The sequence below is a fragment of the Lotus japonicus genome, chromosome 5 (assembly GCF_012489685.1).
Source record: "Lotus japonicus ecotype B-129 chromosome 5, LjGifu_v1.2".
NCBI classification, from domain to species: Eukaryota; Viridiplantae; Streptophyta; class Magnoliopsida; order Fabales; family Fabaceae; genus Lotus; species Lotus japonicus.
Window position 1 is genome coordinate 58316730 of NC_080045.1, and position 17254 is coordinate 58333983.

General features: G+C 34.4%; 3 protein-coding genes and 1 non-coding gene across 5 annotated transcripts; all 4 read left to right on the top strand.

Moving 5' to 3' along the window:
* The first annotated feature begins 687 nt into the window (after positions 1-687).
* LOC130720084 (probable cysteine protease RD19D) lies at positions 688-3273 on the top strand. The gene is given in 6 exon segments (XM_057570687.1): positions 688-1064; positions 1865-1984; positions 2097-2340; positions 2972-3100; positions 3103-3135; positions 3138-3273. Coding segments are annotated over 6 exon segments (894 nt in total). The 5' UTR covers positions 688-764; the 3' UTR covers positions 3206-3273.
* A 668-nt stretch (positions 3274-3941) lies between these two features.
* On the top strand, positions 3942-4014 carry TRNAE-CUC (transfer RNA glutamic acid (anticodon CUC)). The gene has a single exon. It is a non-coding gene; the product is annotated as a tRNA-Glu (tRNA).
* A 2285-nt stretch (positions 4015-6299) lies between these two features.
* Positions 6300-11057, top strand: LOC130720967 (uncharacterized). Of its 2 annotated transcripts, none has more exons than XM_057571681.1 (5): positions 6300-6434; positions 7481-7796; positions 8516-8603; positions 10176-10242; positions 10651-11057. In XM_057571681.1, exons 2-5 carry the CDS (start codon positions 7637-7639, stop codon positions 10705-10707), a joined length of 372 nt encoding a protein of 123 aa, XP_057427664.1. In that variant the 5' UTR covers positions 6300-6434; positions 7481-7636; the 3' UTR covers positions 10708-11057. The 2 variants fall into 2 exon arrangements, with proteins under 2 accessions (XP_057427664.1, XP_057427665.1); XM_057571682.1 differs by having other exon boundaries at positions 6306-6507.
* Positions 11058-12390: 1333 nt separating this feature from the next.
* Positions 12391-16572, top strand: LOC130718268 (serine carboxypeptidase-like). The gene is made up of 9 exons (XM_057568804.1): positions 12391-12744; positions 13112-13280; positions 13375-13494; positions 13698-13841; positions 13940-14093; positions 14538-14626; positions 15476-15734; positions 15851-15984; positions 16221-16572. Exons 1-9 carry the CDS (start codon positions 12434-12436, stop codon positions 16347-16349), a joined length of 1509 nt encoding a protein of 502 aa, XP_057424787.1. The 5' UTR covers positions 12391-12433; the 3' UTR covers positions 16350-16572.
* Positions 16573-17254: the final 682 nt, after the last annotated feature.

Consider the following 17254-nt stretch of genomic DNA (forward strand, 5'->3'; position numbering starts at 1 on the left):
AGCGTGATTTTTACAACTTTAGCTTATAATTAGGGACGGAGAAATTATGTTAGAGGGTACAATAGTAACTATTCAAATATTATACTTACTTTTTTTTCATTTTCTCTTTTCTTTCTATCAATCCAAACAACTTAAAAATCATCTCATTTTTATTTTATATTTTTCTCTTATATTATTTCCTCTTATATTTCATCCCCTCATTTTCATCTCTGTATCCAAACAGAGCATTAATATGGAACAAAATTTCAGTGTTCTCCGAGTATGTGTACAATATCTCAAGTCTCAACCTTATCGAACTCCACGTGTTGATTTGCATGTTGAGCACCTGAGCTTCACACCATTGCATGCTGCCACCTTAACAAGCACCTATAAATTCACAGTTATACCCCTTCCTCCCACTCACCGCCACAATAACATCACTCTGCATACGTCCTCAACCATGGACAAAACCGTCATTACAAAATCCAATGTCCCCGGAAGAAAAAAAACACCATTAAAATGGAGAAGAAGAACCGAGAGCAAAAACATCAGAGATCGAGACAGAGCGAGCTAGCAGCACAAACATGGCCACGAAACCAGCCTTCCCTCTCACGTGCTCCTCACGTGTCACAATCTTCCTCTTCTCTCTATCTCTAACCCTGTTGTCCACCCTCGCCGGAACCTCACCAGAGAACCATGAAACGACGGCGTTTCGTGACGTGGCGAGAAAGCTGAAGCTGAACGACAACGAGCTTCTGAAGACAGAGAAGAGGTTCAAGACTTTCATGGAGAGTTACGGGAAGCGCTACGCCACGAGGGAAGAGTACCTGCACCGTCTCGGGATTTTCGCCGGCAACATGGCCAAGGCGGCGGAGCACCAGGTGCTGGACCCCACCGCTGTCCACGGTGTCACGCAATTCTCTGACCTCTCTGAGGAGGAGTTTGAGAGGTTCTACACCGGCGTCAAAGGCGGGTTCCCGGCGAGTAATGCTGCTGGCGGAGTGGCGCCGCCCTTGGAGGTGGAAGGCTTGCCGGAGAATTTTGACTGGAGAGAGAAAGGGGCTGTTACTGAAGTTAAGATGCAGGCAAGTGTATATGCTTAACGATTATACATGCTTTTTAGAGAAATATATAATCTTTTGGATAAGCAACTCTTAAATAAGTGTTACAAATATAATCATTCACACCTAATAACCTAATAGTTAACACTTTTTGGGATTAGCCTTCATTTTTTGGAAAGCCAATTATCATTATAGAAAAGAGAAACTGAGGTACCAGAGTACCCCAAACCAGTACAAGAGAATGACAAAGCTAAACAAAGGTAAAAAGAAAACAAAGGGATTAGGCTATTAGCCTTCATGACTAAGTATTCCAGTGTTCGATTTTTGTTATCCTTAATTCTTATAATATAAAGTTGAATTTCAGCATATGGTAACCCAAGGTAAATTTGTAGATGAATTTGTGTACTGCATTCTTCACTTTCAAGTGTTATTTACGATCTTTGTTATACTTAATTCTTCTAATAGAAAGTTGAATTTCAGCATATGGTAACCCGGTAAATTTGTTTATGAATTTGTGCATTGCATTAAAGTGAGAGAATTTGACATGATATCAGAAGTTCAGAACTGCTATGACCAAGTGTTATCCGGTTTATTTTGGTGTTTCTTGCCCATTTTTTCTAATAAAAAGTTAAAATTTCAGGTAATGGTACAGTCTGCGCATTGCACTGTTCACCCATTTAGAAATATAATTATAGATGTGTCCTAAGCTTTTTGGGACATTCTCATGACAAGAAGAGAAGACTTTCTTTTTGGAAAATGATGTGGAAAATAATTGTGAATTATTTTAATTAATATTTGTGCATAACATTTTGATTTTGAAACAGGGTAGATGTGGATCTTGTTGGGCTTTCAGTACCACAGGGTCTATAGAAGGAGCCAATTTTATTGCCACCGGCAAGCTCCTTAATCTTAGTGAACAACAGCTTGTGGACTGTGACAACAAGGTATGTTTCTCTAAGGAGATTTCTTGTGGATTGTTGTGGGGAACCTGTTTACAGAGATTTTTTGTGATTCTATTCTTGTTTATCTCTGATTTCTTGTGGTTCTATTTGTAAGTGTGACATAACAGAAAAGTCAAGCTGTGACAATGGTTGCAATGGAGGCCTCATGACAAACGCCTACAATTACTTGATTGAAGCTGGTGGATTGGAGGAGGAGTCTTCATACCCTTACACCGGAGATAGAGGTGAATGCAAGTTTGATCCAGAGAAAATAGCAGTTAGAATCACAAATTTCACCAATATCCCAGTGGATGAGAACCAAATTGCTGCACATTTAGTCAAACATGGTCCACTAGCAAGTAAGTCTTCTCCCCTTAATTAAACAGCCCTTGTACACATACTATTTAATAGTATTGTTTGTATAAGCTTTTTTTTCCCTCTGAATCAATTATGAGAAGCTTTTCACATATTCAATTATGGAACTAAAAGCTACTCACAGAACCTCCTTTGAAAACTGATTATGATCAATTGTAGAGTTCATGCTGATCAATAGCTTCTTCCAAAATAGTGACTTTAGGATCAATTGTAGAATGAACTAGGAGTATTGACTCGATCTAAGAGGATTTCCAAACACCAATTATGGAATTAGTAACTACTGAATTTGATTCTAATTTTAGGATCAATTGTAGAAGATTTCTGAACATGCATTATTTAAATCGAAGCTACTAACATGGGCTTTTTCCAAGATTGTGACTTTAGGATCAATTGAACCAGAATTGACTTTGACCTTAGGATCAATTGTAGAATGAACCAGAATTGATTCTGACTTTAGGATCTAAAAGGATTTCCAAACATCAATTATAGAACCAGAAGCTACCAAAGTTGATTCTGATTTTAGGATCAATCGTAGAAGATTTCTGAACATGCATTACTTAAATCTAGTGATCTTGCACTGATTAATATTTGAGTCATGAACTCTGTTATGTGCAGTTGCCCTGAATGCGGTTTTCATGCAAACTTACATTGGTGGTGTCTCATGCCCTCTAATATGTGGCAAGAGATGGCTCAACCATGGTGTGCTTCTAGTAGGATACAAGGAAAAAGGCTTCTCCATTCTGAGGCTTGGCAACAAGCCATACTGGATCATCAAGAATTCATGGGGGAAGAACTGGGGAGAAAATGGGTATTACAAGCTTTGCCGAGGGCATGGAATGTGTGGAATGAACACAATGGTTTCTGCTGCCATGGTGGCTCAAACGCCTACAAACAGATTACATGCTTCCTATTAGCTAGCTCAGCTCTTGGAAACAGAGAAAGTGTAGAATCTTAATAAGTTATGATGCACCTTAATTAACAAATAAAAACATTTTCTTATGTAGGTGATGTATGTGTAAGACTTAAAACAATATTATGATATATTTTGGTACAATAAGTCTTGTGATCGAGTTCTTATAATCTGTTTTGGAATACAGTGTACTATATGTCTATATAGGTGCTAATAAGATCTTCCCAAATTGAAAATTCAGCATGTCATCTTGAGACATGAGAGTTATGTCGTTTCTATGTATAATATGGTTACAAATTTAAATTTGTGCAATTGATAGAGTGGATGAGGATAGTGCATCCCATTTTTTTCAAGTAACAAACTACAACAAGCAATTCACACTATTATATGTCTGTATTTACTAGTATTGTTTAGGGTGCTCACTAGGGTGGGCAACTTTAACATTGGTCCACCGGTGGACCAGAGGGTAATATCAACTTTAGATAAATAATTCAACTGATGAGATCTCCTCATTTCTTGAACACAAGAGTGTCAGAAAATTTGGAATTTTAAATAATTGACGAAGATGGAAAATAAATAAATAAAATGTCATAGAGGAAGTTATATGGGTTCAATGTCATAACAGGATGGAATTAAGAATAAAATATCATTAAATATCAATCACTTCAACAACATTCCGTTGTAGTCTAGTTGGTCAGGATACTCGGCTCTCACCCGAGAGACCCGGGTTCAAGTCCCGGCAACGGAACTTTTTTTTTTTTCCTCTTTTTTAATTCCTGAATATTTTTCTTATTGGTGGCTATATTTATTAGTAGCAGGCACCTGCACAGTCTACGGCGCTTTTCAACCGCCACAAGTTGTCGCAAATGATTTATTGTTGACTAAATGATCAGCACTTGTTCGGTTACCTAGAGAAAGGGGTACATTTTAGTATTGACAATTTTAACATCTTTGCAATTCTCATCCATTTAGATGTGTGGATATTAATTAAACCACATCCAAATTATTATGACAGTCAAATGAAGGATAAGGGACATAAGTATTGTGTGAGATGAAGGGTGAAGGGTCTAGGGTCCGAACCCTGAGGATGACTAACATTACTTACAACTAATATTTTCCTATAAAAAAATGACAGCCAAATAGAGTTTAAAACAACTTTATAAAAACAACTCATTATAAGTTATACAACATTACATAAATCATACTCAGATGAAATTTCATTGGATAAAATACAACTCACTTATGTTAGGGTCATGAGACATCATGATACCATAATCAATTATCAAAAATGTTTGTTTCAATTTTTTTTTATCAAAAATGTAAGCACTACGTGATTTCACTTCTAATAGAAATATTATGAGCAAATCTGCATGATCTTGTCCTTAAGTAAAATTATAATTTAAGTATGAGAAAATATAAACAATATAAGAGGAAAGTGGTTGACTTGGAAGACAATGGAAACAAAATTGAAGTGAACTTTATCCAAACATTTTAGGAGTGTTAAAATAGGTTTGATATGCCAGTCAATCTAAAGTTAACCCATAAATCATTTCTTTTTCATATTGATTGGCTAACCCGCCAACCCGTAGAGATTGGAAAATGAGTCAACCCATCTAATAAGAGATGGCCACGTTGACCTTTGTTGAAATATGGTTGAATATTATAACTAGCTTTATTTTGAAATATGTTGGTTTGCTAAAACATAAAATAAAGAAAAATATTGGTTGAGTTAATCTTCCAAAACAGGGTAGGTTGGTAGGTTAACCCAAAAACAAATGTACGAGTTGGCGGGTTGACTGCACAATATGACTAAAAATGAAAGGAAAATAACTACAAAATAATAAAAATGTTTAGAAATAGAAAAGTAAAAAATAAAAATTGAACTTAATAAGCCAACATATCTCATCTCCTAATTGTTTCCATGGTGTGCTACGTATTTGACTTCAACTCGAACCCTCCCTCATTTGGTGGGCTTTTGCGTGTTGACCTGATGGGTCAAAGTCGTCTTGTCATCCTTACTAACACACCTCAATCCAAAGCCTTGCTGCAATGTCTAACCCATATTGACCGACAAGTCAACCTTCCTCGCCCATATTAGGTTAGTTGTCCATTAATTTTGTTTTTTTATAAAAAATATTTGTATTGTTAGAGAATCAATTTAATCATAATTTAATAATTTATAAATACTTTTACTAATTTAATATAATTTGATGAAAATTTTTAAGCATTATTTGATTTATTAGCCATTTAAAAAGTAATTAATACCAATAAATTTTAATTGATTGATTATTTGTTTACAAAGTAACTAAAATTGATTAAATTTATATTTAAATATGGAATTCCATGGCAAGTGAGGTTTCATATTCAGCTTGAAGTTCCAAAAGGAATTTTATTAGTCACTCAATCAATGAAAAAAAATTAGTATTAATTACTTTTTAAATGAGCACTCAATCAACCAATGGTTTTTCTTTCAACCAATATTAAATTAAGAGATTAATCTCTTAAATTAATTGAGATATATATCTATAATTTATTACTAAATTGACACTCTATCAGTAAGATTGTGAGTAGCAATTATAAATTATAAATTCTAAGATATCTATTTTCCTCATGTAACAAAAAAAATTATAATATATCTTAAAAACATGTTGAAATTAAAATCGAATTTAGGTGTCAAAATCAAAACCCCTCATTTGATTGATGCAGACATATCACTACTTACCAAAACACTCACATGTGGTTCTAACAAGTTGATATTGTTGCCACAAAATGACCAAAAGCCCCTCAAGTAGCAAATCTATCCTCATCCACCCTGATTGGTTGGTGGCGGGTAATGTAGTCATATCATAATATTCACATTATTAACAGTATTATTACACCCACGTTTATTTCTTCCCAACTACAAGTCGCAATTTTACAACTACATTTCAACAACAATTATCCAAAACCTAACTCAGAAAATCAAGGTAATAATGAATAAATATAAATAAAAATAAAAAAGATCACATTTTAATTTTTATTTATTTTGTTTTTACTTAGGGAGCACGCGAGTCGCCACAAAGAGAAGAAGAGAAATTGACACATTCTGCTAATTCTCTTACACTTGAACTTCGCCTCTGTTTCTCCGCCGGTGAACCTCTCCGCTCCGCCGCCATCGCCGCCGTGAAGGTAACTCCTAACGCCCTTTCTGATGAAGAAGACGGTGTAGAAAACTGGAAATTCTCGTTTATTTCTGTTTCACGTTTCGTTTCAGATCTCAATTGCACTTGTTTTACTGAATGCATTGTGATTCTTGTTGCAATTTCTTTGTTATTGTTTGCGTTTTGTATTTTATGTTCTTTGTGTGCATGCTTGTTATTACTTTATTGCTTTCTGGATGATGAAACTGTGTTATTTATGATTTTCAACATTTGAAACCGCCACAATTTTTGAAGTGTATACTGTGTGAAAATTTATGTGTTCTTCACATATAGTGTGTTTTATCTCAGATCTGGAAGGGAATTGAGTTTAATTAATGAATTGAATTGAATTTTTATGTGATGAGTTATGAGTATTAGATTGGAATTGTAGTTCTAGGGTAAGTAGGAATAGGATTCCTCTGTTTAGTAGATATAGGTGGAGTTGAGTCTTTGATAATGAGGAATATGTGCCATGACTTGTTTTATTAGAATTGAAGTTGAACTCTATCCGGATAAGCGTGCATTTAGGATTTCTGCATCTTTGATAATAAATAAGGAATATATGCCATCTTTTAATGTTGGCTTGTGCATAACTGCTATTTAAATGGCTGCTAAGGACTGTAAGAAGTGTACTTTCTGGATTATAGAAGAATAGAAGACCAATTACTATGTCTTTGTCAGTCGTCACCGAGTGATCCGATTCTTCAGTTTTTCTGTTAGTACTCTAAGTAAGATGAGGTCATAATCTTTAGACATATAATGTGGAAGCTATGAATGCAAAGGGAATATGAGCTTCGGAGGAAGATATAATTTATTGGTGCTGGGGTAGATAATTTTTAACTTAGTATTTCATATATTGTTTTAGAAAGAATATATATAGTGTTAGTCTGGATAATTGTTGAAATTTACTTTTCATCCTTTTTTCCCATTTGTGATTTACCTTGTTGAATTTTCCTTTTATCAGTTTTACTAGTGTTGAACAACATTAGGATATGTCAATATTCTTTGTTTTGAAGTTGTTCCTTCATCGTGCAGCGGCAGCAATAATGAGCATTGTTCTTTTCAAATGCTGTGACATCAAGCAGCAATAACTGTAAGGAAGTTTGGAGGTACTTCTAGTCTTTGGAAGGGAACAATTGTTAGAATTTATTGTGTAATTATTGTGGGGAATAGTCATTCAATTTGGATGTAATGGAAGTTTGTGCTGCAAGTTCCCATTCCAATGGGAAACATACTTTGAAGCATTCTAAATCTGCAGATGAAGTTAAAAGATCCAATGAAAAGGCCTATAGAAGTTCTCATTCCAATGGGAAGCAAAATTTGAAGCAGACTTCCAATTTTGTCAATCATGGTGAGTTTGTCATTTTAGTTTTTATAATCCAGTAATTAACTTGTCCTTTTCCTTTTTAGATGTATTTATTCTTTTATTTCGCTTAAGATTACCTCTCAAAAAGATGAATTATTCTTAAATCCCTTACAGCTTGTTGATAGCTATATGATTCGGGCTAATTACAACTTTACAAGCATTGTTTATAATGATTTTATTTATCCACCAAAATAACATTAACGTGAGAAATTTTGGACATAAATTCGTTCAGCGAACTGAAACATAGAAGGTGTCTAAATAGATTTATATTTGTGAATGTTAACCCAGATTAGGCAATTTTGTAACTTGCATCTGAAAAAAAATGTGGTCACTTATTTCATACTGATCAATGACTTCAGAAAATGCAGTTTGGAGCACAATCAGTTTGAAATAATGTACATGTTGGGTCATTCTTGTATTCAAAAGTAGCTTAATTAAAAATTTCCAGCAAAAGTAGCCTATTGGACATATATATTTGAGGACTCCTGCTACGGAGTCAGAGAGATTAAGCTCAAAAGCCTTATCCACTTAGAATGAATTAAAGAAACAAAGGATGAAAAAGCATTACCTTTATCATAAATTTTTATGTTTTATTTCCCTATTTTAATTTTCCTGACCTTTATTGTAAATTTTCTGTTTTCTGTTAATTTTTCCATTATTGATGCTTTTGTTTAAAATCTAATATGGGTGAATATATTATGCAGCTGCAATTGCTTGGCATGAGAATAGAAAAAGATGGGTTGGTGATAAGTCTCGACATCCACCAAGAGAGGCTAAGGATCCAATTATTAGGTATACCTTAATCCTGTCTCCTTTTTGTCATTTACAATAGGAATCTCTGTTTCATAGTCATATTGAAAGGTCTAGAAGGGGTTTTATCCTACATATTTTTAGTTTCTTGTAGATATTTAGAGCCGCAGAAAAAAAAGTTTCTACACTCATGTCGCAGAGACGCAGCAAATCATTGTTCTCTAGCCTGTAATCTTAGATGTCTGTTTTATGTTCAATTTGATTCCTTACTTGATAAAACATCCTGGCCAATGAAATAAATATTACTTATGCGCATTAAATATTACTTAAATACTGCATACTTCAACTTATTGAGACATGTCTCTTTTTAGGTTAAATTACAGTTTACGGCCTCTAGTTTACTCTTTCTCAAATTACCTCATCATCTTTTAGCTGTGTCAATTAACTCCCTTAACTTTGGACTGAACTGAAATCATTAACTTTTCTACCAATGATAATAACAGTTGAACCACATGCATAGCTCATGAATTCCAATATAAGACAGTCCACCATATAGACCGCTCTCCATGGTGGCAACCTCTATAAGACTGCAAACCACAATGGAACTAAGAAAAGAGATGCATGTCCAAACCTGGGGCCAACACTAAACCTAATATCACAGCATCACCAGAGCTACTGTGGTTGGACACTGACCAATGAACATCCAACCATTTAAATCTCCATGCTATTCTCCCCTGCAAATCATGTCTAAGTGAAACCAAAATGGCATAAACAAAATGTATTTGCAGCCAAAATAAGGATTTCATATAAACACTTCAAACTGTCTCTGCTACACAAGTTTAATATATTCACTTCTCATGTAATAATTATTTAATTACACAAATGGTTGTTAAATTCAAAATGGATTGAATTTTATTGATACATTATCCATTGTTAGAGTAATAACTAGTTATTGCTTATTCTAGAAGAGAAAAGTAATCTTTAACATGTATTGAAGGATAAACAACCAACACCAAAAACATTTTCCTGTTAAGTGGTGTGGTATTGAAGAGAAACAAGCACTCATACGCACACACACACATCTGTAGACAGAAAAGATAATAAGAGAAAGAAACAATGAATTTCAAGGTAAAAAGAATAAGAAAAAGGAATTGTAGGCTTTATAGAAAATCAGATTCCATGTGGACTCTCAGGTGCAATTTTATTTTTCTTGAACCATTTTGAGCAATCTGGTCCACTTGCATCTTTACTTCCGATGCAGCTTGGAAAAAGGAAGCCAAGTTCTTGGTACAACCAAGGTGAAAACTGGCTATTAATTTCATGCATGCATGTGTCTGATTGCCACTTTAACTTTAGATGGCATAGTATACATGCTACGTGTATCCAAACTGCTTTGAGAACTTACTATGCCTCTCTTCTCACTTTATCTAATATAGATAAATTATTGACTTCTGTTTGATTTCCCTTCAGGAACATACTAGTTTCCGTGATAAGGTCTAAACTTGTGTTTTAGTACAAATTGTTTTAAAATTCCAGTTATCAATGCTTTCAGTAGTTTTATGCATTTGTTTGACATAACATCTTACAACAACAATTCTAAATTTTCTTTTACAGCTGGTCAACATCATATGAAGAGCTGCTTTCAACTAACGAGCCTTTTGCAGAGCCAATACCCTTACCTGTAAGACTCTATACCAGTACCTGTGAGAATCTATCTAATTCATGAAATGTACGTTTTCACATGGATGTATTACTTAAAAGAATGCACATAGCAATATTGAAAAAGTATTGTAGGAGCTTGTGCTTTTTAGAATGTGATTGATTGACAGAATCTGGAAATTAAATCTTAAGAATAAAAAATCACTTGTAGAATTATGTCGATGCTCTTTAGAGTAGAAGTTTCTTCAGTCCCTTCTCTGTTTTAAGATTGAAGATGGTTTAGTAGCTTTACCTGCTATTAGATTCGCGTAAATCTTAAATGTTGTTGTCTTTTAAAGCATTCCAGTATTATATGGTTATTCAATTCAAAGCTTTCTGTATATCTCCTTCATGTACTGATGCAAATTTGGTGAACCGATTTCTCATGCAGGAGATGGTAGATTTCTTAGTAGATATTTGGTATGATGAAGAAGGCATCTTTGACTAAATTGTTGAAACTCCTAGTTAATGGCAACTGAAACAAGGAGCTGTGTAAAGCCTTTAACCTGCATTGACCTCCATTTCTCTTGTAGGTGTCCACTTACAGATCAATATCACAGTAGAGGGAGACTTTGATCTCCACATTAACCTCCTAGCATGAAATTTTTCTTGATGTACTGATATTCTGATAAACTTCACGATTAGTGGGTTATTATTTTCCACCATTTATTTAGTGGTGGCAAATTTGATTATTTGAAAAGATAAAAATATATGTATCTAATCTATTTGTATCTGCTGATCCATCAGCAAACATTCAAGATCTCATTCATGGGTGAAATAGTGGATTCTTCTTGAACATTTCTAGAATTGGAAACTTGCCAACATGTTCTGTTGGATTGTGTCGTGTTATTTATTTGGTGGGGACTTGAGTGTAAGGAAAAAAAAACTAAAGCTGAAGAATAACATGCTATAACAATTCAGGCAACTCATTACCACAGCAAATAAAATATCACAAAATATAGAAAGGACAAAACCTGCACTCCGGATGTCACTACTCACTATAGAGAGCTTTGGATGGGAAAGAGAAGAGGTAGACTTTAATAAAGGAAGGATTGGAATGTTAAGTTTATGCTTATTTACTATTTTATTTCTTTCATTTAAAAAACATTTATCAAATAAGAGAATAACTATATACGAAATGAATTAAAAATAATAATATATACTTTCTTCTAATGGCTAGATTACACTTTCTTCTACTGTTGTAGTATAGCTCAAATAAAAAAGAAGGGTCAAAACTCTTGCAACACGAAATGAATTAAAAAAACATTTTAAAATATTTCATTTGTTAAATTAGTGGCATCATCATTTATCAACAATGAAGATTCAAGTCCAGCATAGCTGATAAATATATAAATATGTGAGTTCTTTAAATATTTAGTTCAGGTATAAAGAATAATTAATTTGAGAGACTAGTCGTCTAGTCACTTGATGAGATTTTCGAGTATAAGGGATTAGTCTTATGTTTGCCGATGGTGCGAAATGGTGACCTCTTCGGTATTGTTTTAATTGAGACAGTTTTAAAACAGTTCCAAATAAATGCAATCAATAAACTCATTGACACTTGTTAATTATGCTTTATTTTTTATTTTTTTAACAGTCACCAAATATTTGATTTTTCAACATCAACATTTTACTAAACTAAATTTTAGTCTCAATTAATCTACATCATTATACTTTCTTCTCAAGGCTACAATTTAACCCATAACATTTAACACATTTTATTTTTTAATCTTCATCATTTAATATTTTATATTCTATTCCAAAAACTATCACAAATTATTATTTAAATCCAAACTCATAAATCTTAATCAACATTTAACTTTATAAATTTAGTGGTTCATTTATCATTTTTATGGAATTTATGAAATAAAATATAAGGATGCAGATTAACTGGAATTAAAATATATATTTTGAAAAATATTAACTTCAAAATATCTAATAACACGTGTCATATTTGTATTGGTTAAGTATGAGACTGTTTTAAAACTATCTCAATTGGAACAGTACTTAAAAATTACCCGTGCGGGTGAAATAGCTTTGGATAAAAATCATTTAGGGAGATGGTGCCACGTGTCGCTCAAAGCTTTGATCACACGCATGCGAAGTTAATAACTGCTTGGTTCTACTTCCTTCACGTTCTCCTTCACTTTCCTTTCGCTTCACACTCACTGAAAATGGGGCACTCCACCACCACCACCACCACCACCACCGCCACGGCGTGCCCTCTCCTCCTCCTCTTCCTCCTTCCGCTGCTCCTCTCTCCGCCGTCGATCGAGGCAAACAATCTGATTAGAGACCTCAACCTCTTCCCTCCCCGCGATGTCAACATCCTTACCGATCCCAACCTCGCTCTGCCACCATCCAACAACACCACCAGGATCGTCGAGAAGCCGCTCAGATTTCCCAATGTGCTGGGTGGGGTTTCCCTCGACGACTTGGCTCATCGCGCTGGCTATTACCCGATTCAGCATTCTCATGCTGCAAGGTTTTGCTTCTTCCCCTACTCAAAACCTATATTTAATTTTTACTTTTTCTGCAAATTTCAGCTTGGATTCATGTTCTTCACTCCATTACACATTCATGATTCATGTTCACTTAAAACCTAGGCTAGCTCCATTGTTAATTTTTTGTTTAACCTTGAAATATATATAGAAATTGTAAAAAAAATTCTGCTATTTAGAATTTTAGATTTTATGATTATTTTGGTTGGATTGAGTAATTAATTTTCTACTATAAGTTGAATATAATTGTTGCTGAGCAAAAAGACTGTGTGTTTATGTGTCTGGTGTTGTTAGTTTTTTTGCTATTTATTTATTTATTTATTTATCATATTTGGTTGAATGCTGCTGCAGGATGTTCTACTTTTTCTTTGAATCGCGGAACAGCAAGAAGGATCCTGTTGTGATTTGGTTAACTGGGGGACCTGGATGTAGCAGTGAATTGGCTGTGTTTTATGAAAATGGTCCTTTCAAAATTGCTGACAACATGTCCCTTGTGTGGAATGATTATGGCTGGGACAAGGTATCTATATATGTCATATGTTGTATTTCATCACCTTTTTCTATAGGGGTGTTATTATTTGTGGGATTTAACAATTTACTTGATAACCTTTCAGGTATCTAATCTTCTATATGTTGACCAACCAACTGGAACTGGCTTTAGTTACAGCACTGATAAGCGCGACATTCGTCATGATGAAGCGGGTGTCAGCAACGACTTGTATGACTTCTTACAGGTATTTGTGTTTGCTTTAGACACCAGTTACGCAGAACGTTATTAGTGATATGTATTTGACTGTTCCTTAAGATATTTGACTTATATTCATTGCTTCTGATACAGAAGATATCTTAGTTACTGCTAAGTTTGATAAACATACCTGGCTAAGCTTCACCATTCTTTAATAATATCTTGAGTTAGCAAGTTCTCTTTTCCCTGCAGGCTTTCTTTACTGAACATCCAGAGTATGCATCAAATGACTTTTTTATTACGGGTGAATCATATGCCGGGCATTACATTCCAGCTTTTGCTGCCCGTGTCCACAAGGGAAACAAAGCTAAAGAAGGAATTCATATTAATCTGAAGGTCTGTTACATCATTTTGAGTCATTCTAAATTCTTAAGTGTGAGATATGTGTTGAAGGGTAAGAAGACTTGCTTAGCTTATTTGCATTGGTTGAACAGGGATTTGCCATTGGTAATGGACTCACTGATCCTGGATTTCAGTATAAAGCTTACCCAGATTATGCAATGGACATGGGCATAATTAAGCAAGCTGACTATGACCGCATCAACAAAGTGATGGTCCCAGCCTGTGAAGTGGCAATCAAACTATGTGGTAATTTAAGTCTGATGTTGTTCCATGCTCTCCTTTCAGAGAATCCGTAATTCTTCTCTGTTTGTATGTTGGAAGCTTGAGTCGTGATTGAATTGAACAGGGTCAAACTTCCTAGTGTTAATATTTTAAAAATGAATGTTGAGTTCAACCTCTAGCATAGTTTAATTTTTAAACTTAAGCCTGAACTCAGGTTTCTTCAATGGGTAAAGTCAGGTTCAAACTCCGAATTGCTAAATTATTTTAAGAAATTATTTTAATTAAATTATTTTAAAATGACAAAATTAGTTTTATCTTTTTAAAGTGTATCTTTTTGAATAGCATATGTAGGCAAAAGAGTATATCTCCCTCACTCTCATAATAAACCTGTGCTCTCACATGTTTGGGGGCATTCTGATTGGTTAGTTTCTGTTACTTATCTACTTATTATTTGTTTCAATTTTTCAGGAACTGATGGAAAAATTGCTTGCACAGCTGCATATTTTGTTTGCAATACTATATTCAATTCTATCATGTCACATGCTGGTGATATCAATGTGGGTAACTCAGTTGCTTCCTCCTCTGTGTGGTTTACGTGCAGCTATCTGTAGTAATTTGTCATGATGACTTGACTGAGTGCCTACAACCTAAGAGGAATGCTAGCAACACACTTTCAAATGCACTCTTTTGAGCATACTCTATCATTGGGCGAAATTCATTAGGATGTACTAAATTATGGGGTCCCACTTCCTATTAGGTAGGACCCATTTTTATTTAGTGGGGCCCCTATGAATTTCACTCAGTGATGAATGTGTTAGTGTCTTGCTAACATTTCTCAAAAACTTAAAAGCTTAAGCTTATATAGGTGAGGGCTAAATAATAACAAGCTCTTATTTGGAAAGTGGAAACCTATTGAGCATGAACATGGTCAAAATACAGGCTTCTTTTTCATACTTCGTTGAAATTCTAATACCATGTTAAAGAATCACTCAACCTAAAAAGCTTCTTGTTTTCTAAGTGAGAAATGAATTGTCTTGAACAAATTCTTGATACTCGTTACGTTTCTGTTTGCTTCCCAAAATATTTTCTATTGGAAAGAAGAAACACCAACCTACCAGTTTATCCGGTTGTGGAACATGTTTAAATGTGTGAATTATTTCCCCAAATATGAATAGGCATGCAGGTAACTGAACATTTATTTAACAAACTATGTAACTCTTCCTATGATACTTTCTTAGTGGGGGATAAGTGAGAAATTTTACAGCAAATGTCAAAAAACTTTTTATTCTGCTAGTTAGTTGGAAGAATTTCATGTCTTGACATTTATGGAGTTTGCTAAGTCTAAATGAAACATGGTCATGGGCATATTCAAAATTTTGACCATCAACTGTATACTCATGCTGCAGTACTATGACATCCGAAAGAAGTGTGAAGGGAGCCTTTGCTATGATTTTTCAAACATGGAGAAGTTCTTGAATCAGAGGTCTGTTCGGGATGCACTAGGGGTTGGGGATATTGATTTTGTGTCTTGTAGCACTACTGTTTATCAGGCTATGCTGGTGGATTGGATGAGGGATCTTGAAGTTGGTATTCCCACCCTCCTTGAGGATGGGATCAATTTGCTTATCTATGCTGGGGAATATGATCTCATCTGCAACTGGCTTGGTATGTGTTTAACCAGTTTTTTATATCTATTTTGAAGTTCAGTATTTCATACTTAAAGACCTTTCGATGTGATGTATTGATGTACTTTTTCCTGGTGATGTGAATTCAATGATTAGGTAATTCAAGATGGGTTCATGCCATGCAATGGTCCGGCCAGAAAGAATTTGTAGCCTCACCTGAAGTTCCTTTCACAGTTGATGAATCAGAAGCTGGATTATTGAAGAATTATGGACCTTTAAGTTTCCTCAAGGTATATCTCTCTTTCTCTCTCCATAGACAACATGCTTGTGCTGTGAAACTGTCAATGATTCTCGTCTACAATAAGAACACTTATTACTGCGACACAATCAAATTCAAATATTTCATTGCTGCATAAGCAGCCAATTGATGTTATGTCAAGAAATAGATATACTCTATTTACATACCAAATTTCCCTATAGCTTGGTAAATTCTGATTCAGCTTGATATTGTGCGTGACAAAAACAGGTCCGTGATGCGGGTCACATGGTTCCAATGGACCAGCCCAAGGCTGCTTTGGAAATGCTGAAGAGGTGGACTCAGGGAACCCTTTCCAAGTCTGAAGCTGATGCAGAAAACTTGGTCGCAGAGATGTAATCTCTTATATTGTAATTAGTCTAGCAAAAGGGTACAGAAATGTAATAGAGAGGAAACTAAGCAACTGGCATCTGTTATTCCCACTAACCTAAACGCATATGATATAAAATGACAGTGAATCATTGCGACGCAAGAAAATAACTATTCATATAAAAATTTACTCTGTATCTAAAATGTTGTGGTAAAATGTTGATATGTTAATTGCTTACATCTCAAATTTCGACCTAAATGGTTTGACCTAATGTCTCCCGTTTGTGATGAGAAATGGTGGGTGTTTTTCACATGTGGAAACCACATCTAGCCAGAAAATTACATTAAATCAAAAGCTGTGTATAACTTTTGAAATAACTTGTTTTGGAGTGTGCATCGTGCACATCCTAACATGGTGATAGTCTCGCCTAATCAAGGTTAAAAAAGCATACTTCGAAAAAAAAAACAAAACAAAAAGTTGACGTATATCTTCTAATAAAATCCCTATTTTCAGAGGAAATTGTCAAGATCACTCAAGGGTAAATTTATATTTTTAGTTGTCATGCATTATCTGGATATATTCTATGAACTATTATGATTTTTCTATAAAAAATGATTGAGTGGTGCACGAATTTATTGAAGAGGGGATACATTGTTAGTATATGAAAAAAAAACCTGAAAAACAATTGAATAATGTGGATATAAAAGTAAGTTTATAATTTTAGTAGTGATAAACATTTTCATTCATCCCATTTCTCCCCAAATTGGGATTAAGGGTGAAATTGGATGTTGTTTAAGGTGCATTATTCATTAGGTTATGCACCGGTGCATGATACCTTTACAGCCACAGAAATAGAATATTCTATTAAAATACTATATCGGTAACTTGTTAGATTTGTAATTTTATATTTACAATTCATTATAAATTTAATTTG

What these genes read in the sequence shown, in the direction of transcription:
- LOC130720967 (XM_057571681.1), top strand. Translation starts at nt 7,637, where the DNA reads ATGGAAGTTTGTGCTGCAAGTTCCCATTCCAATGGGAAACATACTTTG. An exon ending in TTCCAATTTTGTCAATCATG is followed by an intron (nt 7,797 to 8,515) that starts GTGAGTTTGTCA and finishes TATATTATGCAG; the next exon opens with CTGCAATTGCTTGGCATGAG. An exon ending in GCTAAGGATCCAATTATTAG is followed by an intron (nt 8,604 to 10,175) that starts GTATACCTTAAT and finishes TTTCTTTTACAG; the next exon opens with CTGGTCAACATCATATGAAG.
- LOC130718268 (XM_057568804.1), top strand. Translation starts at nt 12,434, where the DNA reads ATGGGGCACTCCACCACCACCACCACCACCACCACCGCCACGGCGTGC. An exon ending in CAGCATTCTCATGCTGCAAG is followed by an intron (nt 12,745 to 13,111) that starts GTTTTGCTTCTT and finishes ATGCTGCTGCAG; the next exon opens with GATGTTCTACTTTTTCTTTG. An exon ending in AGTGGCAATCAAACTATGTG is followed by an intron (nt 14,094 to 14,537) that starts GTAATTTAAGTC and finishes TCAATTTTTCAG; the next exon opens with GAACTGATGGAAAAATTGCT.